Below are 13,844 nucleotides of genomic sequence, written 5' to 3' on the forward strand. Positions count from 1 at the left end.
TTTGACTGAGACTTTTTCTAAGTAGAAATTTTCACTCCAGTTGGTAAAATAAATTAAAAATTTAATCAGACCTATACCAATATTAATGAAGTTTTTTTGGAAAATATTCTCTGGAGGAACTTCTTGAGCAGCTTTTTAGTATAACACAAATAATATCCATTTTTTAATTTTTGTTTTTCTTACTGAAATTGTTTTTATTGAGAGTTTGTCAATACCCATTGAACTGTTAACTTAAAGTGGTCACATTTTATGATATATATATGTCCTAACTAAAAACCAGCCCCCCACCCCCCCAAAAAACAGTGATATAAATACAGTGGGTAACAGACATAGGATGTAAAAAGTGAGTGTGCTGGGCTGACTAAAGAAATTTCACAGAGATATAACTTGAGTCTGAAACACCTTTGTATAGATACATGATAGTATCAAAACATGTTTTAAAAAAAAGATTTACATGTTTCACTCAAAAGTAACTTCAATGAATCTAGTTCTGTGGTCACCAAAAGACCTAATACGACACCAAACTTCACTGTTAGTGGTCCAGTTATCGAGAGCAGCCGTTCTCTACATTATATAATTAGATCAGCTCGGTAATCTCCAGTTTATGTTCAGCTCTGAGTACTACTTAGACAAACCGGCACATACTCATTTTGTTATAATCATCATGGTTGTCATCACTGTTATCATCAACAACATTTATATAGTATTTACCATATGCCAAACACTTGTTGAAATATTTTACATGTATATTAACTTACATTTTTTCGTAAGAACTCTAAGAGGTAGGTAATAGTATCCCTTTTTAATGATGCGAAAAGATGAAGCACAGAGAGGTAATGTTATTTTCCGAGGGTCACATAGCAAATAGATATGGAACTGGATTAGGATACAGGTAGTATAGATCCTGAGTCCATGTTCTTAATCATGTAAAAAATATATATATTGGGATCCATGGGATAAATTGAAAATATTTAGTGAAGATTGGGGCATTGGAGAGAGGCATAGAGGAGGAGGCAGGGGGACAAGATTTTTGTTAGCTGTATTCAAATATTTGAAGGACTGTCAAGTAGAAATGGGACTAAATTTATCCTGTATCCCAAGTAGGTAGACTGTGACCAACAGGTAGACGTTACAGCAAAACAGATTTTTTTCTCAAGTTTTTTTTTCATGTAAACAAAATCAAATACCTATTAATGTAATGAAGTATTTATTACCAAATATTTCAGTTTTCTAGGAGTGCTATAACAAAGTACTACAAATTGGGAGTAGCTTAAGACAACATAAATTTATTCTCACAGTTCTAGAGACTAGAAGATTGAAATGAGGGTGTTAGGCAAGGTTGTTTTTTTCTGGAGGGCTCTGAGGGAAAGTCTATACTATGCCTCTCTCCTAGCTTTTGGTGGTTGCCTGCAATCCTCAGCATTCTTTGACTTATAGCTACAACTCTACAGTCTCTGCTTTTGTCTTCATGTGTAATTTTCCCTGTGTGTTTATCTGTGTCTCTGTTTATTTTATTTTATTTTAAAGATTTTATTTATTTATTTGAGGTGGGGGGAGCTTGAGGAGGAGGGAGGGGTAGAGGGAGAGGGAGCAGGGAGCCTGATGCGGGGCTCGATCCCAGGACCCTGGGATCATGACCTGAGCCAAAGGCAGATGCTTAACCAACTGAGCCACCCAGGCGCCCTGTGTCTCTGTTTTTTATTACCAGGGCACCTGTCATTGGATTAGGGCATACCCTAATCCACTATGACCTCATCTTAACTGATTATATCTTCTAAGACTGTATTTCCAAATAAGGTTTCATTCTGAGGTTTTGGCTACTAGACATGAATCTTTGAGGTACACTATTCAACCTGGTGTATCTAAAAACAACACATTTCCTATTCCCTGGAGTTTTAAATTATTCAAATTCATCTAAAGATACCTATCTATTTTGTGATGAAAAACCAATAGGTATATAGAGAGAAAAGAGAGAAAAATAACTAATCTTAAATTTTAACAGACACACTTGTCTTCTCAGTTTTAATTCACATATTACATTTAGTGTCATTTTTAAAATAAAAGAATTTGATAAATTGATTATGATAATATACATGCATAATTAAATATTTCATGTTAGTTTCTCAGAAAGGTCTTCTATGATAATCATCCAAAGATAAGATAGGCTGCCTTGAGATACTGCACATTTGTGTCACAATACCTGTCCAAATACAGACTAGAAGAGCATGGTGAAATATAGGAGGAATGTATATATTACAGATGAGTTGTGTCAGGACTCTTTTCATCCTTCCAGAGATTATGGTAGATTATGGTAAATTCTATTCTGACTGTAGGCAAAATTTAAAGAAGACATATAATTCTGGTAACAGAAGTATATAAGCATCATTGCAATGAAAATAAGATTTTCATCACTCTAAAAAGGTCTCTTGCACCCTTTTTATTCACATTAACCTTTGATACCCATTCCTAGCCCTGGGCAAGCACTGATTTCCTTTCTATCACTATAGATTAGTCTTTTCTGCAATTTCAGAGGAATGGAATCCTGTAGTATATCATTATTTGTGTTGGTTTCTTTTGCTCAACATAATTGAGATTTATCCATGTTGTTGCATATATCAGCGATTTTCTTTCCCATTTAGTGCTGAATAATATTCCATTGTGTGGATATACTACAATTTGCTTATTCATTTACCTGTTAATGACCCTAAATATTCATAGTTTTTGATGCTATGGCATTTGGTATTTTTTATTTTAATTTTTATTCCTAGTATATAGAAATACAGTCAATATTTTTATACTGACTCTTTGAGGTCTTGCTAAACTCATTTATTCTAGTGCCTTTTTTTTATTTCTTAGGATTTTTTTTACAAGTTGTTTGCAAATAAAGACAGTATTCTACTTTTATTGCACTAGTTAGGACTTACAGTACAGTGTTGAATAGAAGTCATGATAGCGGACATCCTTTTTCTGAATCTTTGTGGGTAAACATTCAGTCTTTAACCATTAAGTATGATGTTAGCCATAGGCTTTTTATAAATCCTCTTTATCTATTGAGGAAGTTGTATTTGTGCTTTGCTGAGGTTTTTGTTTTGTTTTGTTTTTATTTTTTTGTTTGTTTGTTTTTAATCATGAATGGGTATTGTATTTTATCAAATGCTTTTTCTGCATTTATTGAGACAGTTCTAAGGTTTTCCTTTTATTGTCTTTTAATATGATTTATTTATTGATTTTAATGGCAGTACCACATTTTCTTGATTTCTGTAGCTTTATTGTAAGTCTTTAAGTCAGGGAGTGTAAGTCCTTTCCTGCTCGATTTTGATTCCACTCCCTGTAGTTTCTGCAGTATGAGGGGTTAGATTGCTCCGGCAATTTTAGTTCTTGTTGTGGAAGTGTTGTCCTTGCTCTTCCATTTTTAGTTGCTGTTTTTAAATTGGCCATTCAGCTTTCCAGTGAATACTTGCTGGCTATCTTGGGGTTCTCTTGTTTTCTTGTCTGCTCTTCTCAAGCCATTATTGTTGCTTCCTTCTTACTCTTGCACAAAAGATGCTGATACTTGCAGGCTTTGTGATTGTTAGTAGTTTTCCTCCAGTTGCAGTATTTTGGGGGATACCTTTTCACCTAGTTTTGTTGTAAATGTTGTCCATGAGTTTTTGGTTGTGCCATCTTTTTTTTTTTAATTGTGGTAAAAAACACATATAAAGTATACCATCTTAAACATTTTTAAGTATATAGTACAGTAGTGTTAACTACTATATGTGTACTATAGCGCATTGTTTTGCAACATATACCCAGAACTTTTTCATCTTGCAAAACTGAATCTTTTTACTAACTGAACAACTCCCCTTTCCACCCTGCCCTTGCCCTGCCAACTACCATTTTACTTTGTTTCTAAGAGCTTGACTACTTTACATACTGCATGTAAATGGAATCATGCAGTATTTGTTTTTTTGTAATGGATTTCTATCATTTAGCCTAATGTCCTCAAAGCTCATTCCCTTGGTAGCATATGACAAGATTTCCTTCTTTTTAAAGGCTGAATAATATTCCATTGTATGTATATGCCTCATTTTCTTTATTCATTCATCTGTTTTTGTTTTTGTTTTTTAAGAGAGAGGGAGAAAAAGGGGAGGGGCAGAGGGAGAGAGAGAATCTTAAGTTGGCTCTACACCCAGCGTGGAGTCGATGGGGGACTGGATCTCACAACCCTGAGATCATCACCTCAGCCGAAATCAAGAGTCTGAGGCTTGACAGGCTGAGCCAACCAGGCACCCCTCTCCATTCATCTGTTAATGGATGTTTTGGTTACTTCTACCTCGTGGCTATTATGAATAATGCTCCAGTGAACACAGATGTGCAAATATTTCTTTGAGATCCTATATTCAGTTCATTTGGATGTATACTCAGATATAGGATAGCTGGATCATATGGTGATTCTGTTTTTTATTTTTTGAGGAACTTCCATACTATTTTCCATAATGGCTGTAATCATTTTACATTCTAGACAACAGTGCACAAGGGTTCCAGTTTCTCTGCATTCTCACTAACATTTTTTATTTTTTGGATTTTTGATAGGGGCCATCCTAATCTGTGTGAGGTGATATCTCATGGTTTTGATTTGCATTTTTCCAGTGATTAGTGATGTTGAGCATCTTTCTATATGGTGTTAGCCATTTGTATCTCTTCTTTGCAGAAATGTCTATTCAGGTCCTTGCCTATTTTTTTTATTGGATTACTTGACTTTTGTTGTTGTTAAGTTGTAGGAGTTCTTTAAAAAAAAAAAAAGATTTATTTATTTATTTTAGAGAGAGAGAGAGCACAAGCAAGGGAGAACAAAGGGAGAGGGAGAGAGAGAATTTTGAGCCAACTCCCTGCTGAGCGCAGAGCCCAATGCAGGACTCCATCTCACGACTCTGAGATCATAACCAATGCCAATACCATACTATCTTGATTACTATAGCTTTGTAATATAGTTTGAAATCAGGGAGTGTGATGCCTCCAGCTTTGTTCTTTCTAATGATTGCTTTGGCTATTCGAGGTCTTTTTTTGGTTTCATACAAATTTTAGGATTGTTTGTTCTATTTCTATAAAGCCATTGGAATTTTGATAGGGATTACATTGAATCTATGGATTGCTTTGGGTAGTATGGACATTTTAACAATATGGAAGAACTCTCCCATTAATGAGTATGGAAAACCTTTCTATTTATTTGTGCCTTCTTTAATTTCTTTCATCAATGTCTTGCAGTTGCAGTATACAGGTCTTTTATCCCCCTGATTAAATTCATTTGTAGGTATTTTATTCTTTTTGCTGTAATTGTAAATGGGGTTATTTTCCTAGTTTCTCTTCCCAATAGTTTTTTTTATTATTAGTGTATAGAAATACCATCAATTTTTATGTATTGATTTTGTATCCTGCAACTTTTCTGAATTTGTTGATTAGTTCTAACTTTTTTTGGTGGAGTCTTTAAGGTTTTCTATATATAATATCATGTCCTTTGCAAATAGTGATAATTTTACTTCCTTTACCAATTTAGATGCCTTTTATTTCTTTTTTTCTTGCCTAATTGCTCTGGCTAGGACTTCCAATACTATGTTTTAAAAGTGGCAAGAGCAGGCATCTTCATCTTGTTTGTGATCTTGGAGGAAAAGCTTTCAGCTTTTTACTGTTGAGTATGATGGTAGCTGTGGGACTGTCATATATGGCCTTTATTATATTGAGGTACATTCCCTCTACACCCACCTGTTGAGAATTTTTATCATAAATAGATGTTGAAAAGACCTTACTCAACTTATACTTGAACGTTTGTACCCTTTTACCAATCTCTCTCTATTTTCCCCTACCTCCCAGTATAATGCTTAGTGAAAAAGCTACACAGAAAAAGACAAATATGCTTCATTATTAATAGAGCTAAAGAAACTTTTGTTTTTGCATGTAAATAATAATAAATTTAGTTTGAAATGTGTTAGCCAGTCAGAAAGTCCATACTTAAATTCCCACAGTTTTTCATGAATATCTTAGCAGTATTAAATTTTAATACTGGACTGAGTATAAAGTTTGCTAGGTGTATAAATCATTTAAAAAATAAAGTCATTGGGGCGCCTGGGTGGCTCAGTCATTAAGCGTCTGCCTTCGGCTCAGGTCATGATCCCGGGGTCCTGGGATCGAGCCCCGCAGTGGGCTCCCAGCTCCGCAGGAAGCCTGCTTCTCCCTTTCCTGCTCCCCCTGCTTGTGTTCCCTCTCTCGCTGTGTCTCTCTCTCTCTCTGTCAAATAAATAAATAAAATCTTTAAAAAAACAAACAAACAAAAAACAAAGTCATCGTGAGAAGAAGTCTTCATGTGTGCATCCTGCACTTGTAGACAATTTTGAATTGCTTTTTAAGCCATGAAAGGATGTCAGCTTTTAAGCTTTTTCTTTTGGATACTCCCTTATTTATTTATTTATTTATTTTTTTGGATTCTTGAAAGTTTACATTTCTCATCTTTGGGCTTAAATGATGCTGCTAGTACGTCAAAATAGAAGTAAGAAATAGCTCTTTTCCAAAATGTGGAATTTTTTAGTTTGGAATTTTGTAGTCTGTCTCTGATTTCATTAGACTCATGACCTGATTTCTAAACAATACAGTTTTCTTTCCTAATCTTTCCTGTTGTTATACTGTGCCTACATCTGCCCTTTTATTTGCATTTCAAAAACCTCAATTCAAGTTCTAAATATTCTCACAGCAAGTTTTATCCTTCTCTCCTTAGCACCTAACACAAGACCTGACATAGTGTTATTGTTGAAGAAATGAATTTATGTGATAGTTTGCTTGCCAGCTTTTATGGATTTGTTCTCTTACCATTCTGCATGGTTTCCTAGACCAGAAAAATTGGTAGCTTGTTCTAAAACTTCAGGTATGATCATTGCTTTCTGTGGCAGATCATTCTGTTTTTTGATAATTGTCATTCTTAGAAGGTTCTTTATGTTGACTCAAAATAACTAAAAAATAACTCAAAATTATATCTTTGGCTCTAGTCTGCTTCACTCCATCTTCTTTCATGTAATAGCTCTTCAGGTATTTGGAACACAATATTCTCTTATGCCCTTCCTACTTTTCTTTTTAAGTTTTCTGACTAAATTTCTTAATTAATTGTTTCCAGATCTTTAACCAGTTTGAAAGAGCTGATCTATCAAGGAGCTTGTTACGTGTGTATTCTGGTTTGGATTCTTTAGTGACAAGTAATACAGACCTATTCATTCTAGCTTGAGGGAAGGATATCATAAAAATACTTCCAGAGTTTGGTGACAGACATTATGGTGCTGCCAGAGTTTACTGGAGGTAGAACTTAGCTGTACAGCCTTTTCTTGGGGCATCTCTGCTTCCTTCTACATATGTGTATTCTTTACTTGTTTCTGCTGGCAGGTCTGCCTAGAGTTTCTTTTGTTCTATAACTTGGGTTTTACACATGACCCCCCTGTGGTGCCTGACCTTTTTCTACATCATAGCAAGTCTTTTTCTTTGTTTTTTGTTGTTGTTGTTGTTATTTTGTTTTAAGATTTTATTCATTTATTTGACGGAGAGAGAGAGAGAGAGTGAGCAAGAACAAGCAGGGGGGAGCGGCAGAGGGAGAGGGAGAAGCAGGCTCCCCACCGAGCAGAGAGGCCCCTGTGGGGCTCCATCCCAGGACCCTGGGATCATGACTTGAGCCGAAGGCAGATGCTTAACTGACTGAGCTACCCGGGTGCCCCCATCATAGCAAGTCTTGATACCTTTTTTTTTTTTTTACTGCTTTAGTCTCATTTTTCCTAATCAAAATTCTTTCACAGTAGGATTTGATTTGTCTAGCATACCTTTCACAGTCAGGTCATTCTGGTCAAAAGTTGCTTGCCAGTTTATAGATGCCCTTGCCTACCCAATAGTCCCATTTATTTATTCAACAAGTATTTTATTAAGTATGTAATAAATACCAGACCAGGAATTAGTCTAAGTGCCTAGATACATCAGTAAACAAAGTAGGACAAAAATCATTGTTTTCATTCTAGTGAGATGAGATAGACAAGTAACAGTAAATATAATAACCAAATAAAGGATTTAGTAGTTTCTTTCTGGCTGGTGAGAGGAGTGATAGGATTGTATGTTCTTGAATGTGACTGCTGCCCTTCCTTGAACTGTGAGTCATGCCATCTTTGATAGAAAAGGATGTGAGCAGATGGACATCATATAACCAGTCTAGTGTAGGTAACCTCTGATCTGGTTGTTTAGATAAACGTATCACAGAAAAAGACTTAGTGAATGGTATATTAGAATAGCATCTCTCAAAGTTCAGAGTCTATATTAAACCGAGCAGTATATATTTTGTACATCTATACTCTAAGCACATGTAGAAGGCACTCAAATAACTAATTTTTGTCAGTTGGTACAAACAACAAATAACAAGTATCCTGTTTTGTGTAGAGCAGAGTATTACATTTCTCTGCCTTATCGATCCTTACTCAGTCAATAGTTCTTCTGCAGATATACTTCTTCCTTTTTTTTTTTTTAATTTTTATTTATTTATTTATTTTTTTGACAGAGAGAGAGAGAGACAGCGAGAGCAGGAACACAAGCAGGGGGAGTGGGAGAGGGAGAAGTAGGCTTTCTGCCGAGCAGGGAGCCCGATGTGAGGCTCAATCCCAGGACACTGGGATCATGACCTGAGCCGAAGGCAGACGCTTAATGACTGAGCCACCCAGGTGCCCCAGATATACTTCTTCCTTATAGCTTCTGGCAATGCCACACCTATAGTATATTAGTTAGCAACCCCAGAGAATACGTTGGGCTCTTCTGGGGTCATTGGCCAAAGCTAGAACAGTCACTTTGTTAGGGGGGGTGATGGGTGGTTGGATCATCCTGGGTCACTTACTAATCTTTGTGGCTGAGCTGGGTAGCCCGCAGCCCTAGCAGGACCCAGGGGAAAGTGGGTTACCAAACATAAAGGAGGGAAAAGTGTGCCTGACCACACCAGTATTTCCTCACCCTTCCTAAATTTGTTTTTGGACAGTTTGTCTAGCATATATACTTTTTTCAAAGAAAAGCATTTCCAAATGTGCTGGTGTCCTGCTGAACATCCCCTTTTAATATATTAACTACATTAGTCATATTTCTTAGTTTTATGATGGGGTAGGAGACTAGGGACTGGAAAGAAAACATGAAGGCACTGATTAATAACTACCCCTTCCTTTTCCGGTTTAGCTACATACAATGCAGTGGACAATCACAATTTTGTCTGCCTAGCACCTCTCCTTTGTAGGAAGTGGTCCCCTTTCTTTTAAGGAATTTCTTCCTCCCCAACCCAATAACTCAGCTCCACTTAATATGCGGTGCAAATAAGAACTGCTTCCACAGCCACTCTGGTTGACATGGCATACTTTACTTCTGGACATAGGGATCAGTCCACAGTGGACATCTGACTCTAGAACACTCTTCCCTCACTGTGGCTTGCTTCTCAACGTAAAATGCCATTTTCTTAGCATTCTTTCATACAACCAGTATTGCCTATAAGTGTCAGATAAAACATATAAACTAGGAAAATGAGTTTAAATATTCAGACTAAATGCTTAAAAATCAAGAAACAAGAATCAAACAATGTTCGTTTACTTTTTGTAAGATACTTTCATAAGTTCCTCAAAAGTTGGTAGCTGCAGCAATTTATATATTTGAAAACCAAGTTATTGTAGCTCTTTCCACATTTTATTTGTAGTGAGATACTATTTTACCATTTTTATTTGTCATTTTCTAACCTAATTTCCATTTTCAGATAACATTATCATATAGCTGAAAATCATATCACTCATGAATCATATTTCTGTGTGCATTTAGAAATGTTATATCAGTATTTCAAACTGAGCTTTCATGTTATTGAGACACTGCATATTATTTTAAAATCAGTAAATATGTTACTTCTGAAGAACTTTTGAAAGTTATACTGCTGCCAAAGAAGAACTTTTAATCTCTCAAATTGATAGTAATTAAAGCAAACAAATGTTTAGAGTAACAATAGTTGGTAAGAATGTGGTGAAAATGCTAGTCTTTTTTTTTTTTTAAAGGTTTTATTTATTTATTTGACAGAGAGAGACACAGCAAGAGAGGGAACACAAGCAGGGGGAGTGGGAGAGAGGGAGAAGCAGACTCCCCGCTGAGCAGGGAGCCTGATGCGGGTCTTGATCCCAGGACCCGGGGATCATGACCTGAGCTGAAGGCGGACACTTAGCGACTGAGCCACCCAGACGCCCCACTAGTCTCATACTTAAAGAATTTACAGAATGACCCAGTAGTTGTATATCTAAGAATTTTTCTGGGGAAAAGGGAGATGAGGATAAAGATTCATATAGAAAGATGCTTTTTGTAGCATTATTTATAATAGTGAGAAGCTAGAAAATGTATGTTTAACAGCAGAGGCTTATTGTGAAATACCGAGTAATAAATGAATACATAAAGCTAGAGTTTAGTGTGATCTCAGTTCTGTAGAAAAAAAATACATGTGTACAAAAATATATGTGTACACAAAAAAACTTGGGATAAAATAGTCTGAAATATTAACAGTAATTTTCTCTAGCTGTGGAATTATGGGTGATTTCTTCTTTATATTTTTATGTATTTAAAAAATATTCTATAATATTTATAATTTAAAAAAATTTTTTTTAGAAGATTTTATTTATTTGACAGAGAGAGATAGCAAAAGAGGGAACACAAGCAGGGGGAGTGAGAGAGGGAGAAGCAGGCTTCCTGCTGAGCAGGGAGCCTGATGCGGGGCTCAATCCCAGGACCCTGGGATCATGACCTGAGCTGAAGTCAGACGCTTAATGACTGAGCCACCCAGGTGCCCCACATTTATAATTTTTATAATTAGTAAAAATTAATATAAGGTATTTATTGGGCCTAAAATAGATTACATGTCACTCTCAGAACTGAATAAACAGTATATGGATACCTTGTTAAATATAAGATAAATAAGATGCATTTATCTCTGAAAATACAGGGAGATGTGAGTTGAAAACAATTTCTGTCAATATTAACAAATTTATTAAAATTAACATTTAACTCAGTATGAACTAAATGCCAGGTATTCAGGATGCTCTGTGCTTGGGGATACAAAGATGGTACTGAAAGAAAGAAAAAGCTTGTTGTCATTTCTTCTAGAAAGTTTTCCATAGTGTTCTCTGCTGTGCTGGGTTAGGTTCCCTTCTATCCTTGCACTTACCATAATATACTGAAATTATCAGTTTATTTGTGTGTACCTCCTAATAATTATGAGTTTCTTGAGGATAGGGGCCATGTCTTTTTTATTTGTTTATCCCTAGTATTTAGCAATTTGTTGAATTAGCTCTGCTTGCCATGTCAGAAGTGGTTATGTTTGAGGTGGATTTTGAAAAAGTGCCTGTGATAAACCACTTTTAATTTAGGTTTACCTTGAATGAAATCTTTCATTCCCCTATAATGACGAATATATGAGGAGTTATTATACTGCAGCAGTTGTTCATTTAATTGAGAATGTTTTTATTTTGCCTTTTTCAAATGTGACCTCATTTTTATAACACAGTACTGAGTTGTTCAGTTAAATGAATTAAACTTTTTATTTATCTCTTAAAGATAAAAATTTGGCCATAAAGTGATTGAACTCTAGATGAAGGCCACGGGGGAAGTTGAATTCACAGGGAGAGGGTAATAGATGATGGTGGATAATTTTTTAAATTAGCAAATTGAATCAGGTGTTAAAGGCTCCCTTAAGGTAGGTGTTGTTGCTTTCGCTACAAAGTCAACTGGGACAACATTTAAATATGCAAGCACCCGACACTCTTTAAAAGGTGTCTTATGGCTCAGTCGTTAAGCGTCTGCCTTTGGCTCAGGTCATGATCCCAGGGTCCTGGGATCGAGCCCCACATCGGGCTCCCTGCTCCGCGGGAAGCCTGCTTCTCCCTCTCCTCCTCTCCCTGCTTGTGTTCCCTCTCTCCCTGTGTCTCTCTCTGTCAAATAAATAAATAAAATCTTTAAAAAAAAAAAAAGTATCTTAGCAAAAAGTAATTTAGATCTAACATGTACTTTCCATCCCTAAGTTACTCACAGATTATCTCTCCAGTGTTCAATTATAAGTTGATCTATTCTTTAGAATCACAGGATAATTTTACAACAGTCATATTATAGGCTGGTGGTTTTCAACCAGGGGCAATTTGCCCCCTTTTCCCAGGACACTTGGCAATGTCTGGAGATGTTTTTGGTTGTAATGACTTGGCAGTGATAGTGGGTTGAGGCTAAAGATGCTGTTAAACTAAATATCCTAGACAGGATGAGCCCTCCCCTGCCTCCCAACACACAACGGAGGATCACCCGGCCCAAAATGTCAATAGTGCTGATGTTAAGAAACCCTGCTTAGACAATTGTCCAGTTCTCAGGCCACTCTAAAAATCCTTATTTTACCTGTAATAGTGCTTATGTAGCCCATAACTGAAGCATAGTGCTAATAGTCCCATTTCATTTGTCACTTAGGATTATTTTGTCTCCCTAGAAGAGTTTTTTTTAAGTTCCAACTAGAGGTACTGAGAAGATTGCTTTCCTTATTGGGACCAGGAGCAGTTCTCTCATGGTATGGTAGGGGCTCTAGATTTTAATGCCTCTGTTTATTTTTCCTAGCTTTTCATATGTGTCCCTCTTTTGAGAGTCTATAGGATAGGGATTGCTTGTTATTCCAATATTATGTTTAGAAGGTAAATACTTTTATGCCCTTTGAAACTTGAGAATATTTAATTAATATATTTATTTATTCAGCAAATACTCATTTATAAATAAGTATTAATATAACGAGTATTAAGACTTTTTTTGTGCTATATAACTAATTCACTTTGATTTTAATAGGGTCAGGAGCAGGTCTGGGGAAAATAATCCAGAGATTTCCACAGAAGGACTGGGATGATACACCTTTTCCACAGGGAATTGAATTGGTAAGTTGGTGTTGCTTTATTGTGCTTTTATAATGATACTTTTCTTTTTATTCTACATTTATGGTTATATTTGTTGTATAGTTACTGTTAAATAATCTGGTGATTTACTGTAACATGTTACTAGAAATAATCCCCCTGTCTCCAAGTATAGTAACCTTTGAATATATTGATTCTGGAATGCCTGTTTTGCTATTCTTTTCTCATTTAAGCTTCTTTATAATATTCAAGAAGAAATTAGTGATCTTTATGTACATGGAAGCTGAAAAATTCCTCTGATTCATTAGTCAAAATCTTAGCCTGTTAGCTTCAGTGATAGTGTGCCACTAAACAAATACTTACTATATTTTTGTCTGAACATTTTCACGTTATTGTTTTGGTGAAAACTAAACGAAAAACAGACACCCTCCTCTCCCCTCCCAGAGGTTGGTTTAATGATCACCAGTCATGTTCAGTTTGGTCTTGAAGTCACAAATCTGAATTCTTTTTAGCACATGATCTGCAGATTGCTTTATAATAGTGAAATTCAACTGCTTTATTTTTGTCAGTCATTTTAAAGGAGTTTAACGATTGAGCGTAATTTTGATGGCCAGGACAATCTAAGTGATGACAGATCCGTGGTGGTAAAATGAGGGGCTGGAAAGATGAGTACTAAGGTATTTTGCAATATGACTATGAAGTTTTGTTCTCAAACATGGTGGAGTATGGATATATGTGTATGTGTGTGTCTATATTTATATTGTGTGAGTGTACACACACACACACACACACACACACACACGAGAACTGTTCTTTAAAGTAGTTCTTGTTGAGAGAGCATTTGGTATGATTTGATAGTGAAGAGTGCAGGCTCTGGAGGAGACTGCCTGGGTTGAAATCCCAGCTGAATGGTAT

At 35.9% G+C, this 13,844-nt stretch overlaps 1 protein-coding gene across 3 annotated transcripts in view; it reads left to right on the forward strand.

Moving 5' to 3' along the window:
- SBF2 (SET binding factor 2) overlaps positions 1–13,844 on the forward strand; it is a 450,441-nt gene that overhangs the window by 84,157 nt on the left and 352,440 nt on the right. For all 3 annotated transcript variants that reach the window (XM_032427050.1, XM_032427051.1, XM_032427052.1), the window contains exon 2: positions 12,868–12,953. In XM_032427050.1, the coding sequence (XP_032282941.1) occupies positions 12,868–12,953 (86 nt within the window). The remainder of the gene's footprint in view (positions 1–12,867; positions 12,954–13,844) is intronic.

This window comes from Phoca vitulina, unplaced genomic scaffold, assembly GCF_004348235.1.
Source record: "Phoca vitulina isolate PV1807 unplaced genomic scaffold, GSC_HSeal_1.0 scaffold36, whole genome shotgun sequence".
NCBI classification, from domain to species: domain Eukaryota; kingdom Metazoa; phylum Chordata; class Mammalia; order Carnivora; family Phocidae; genus Phoca; species Phoca vitulina.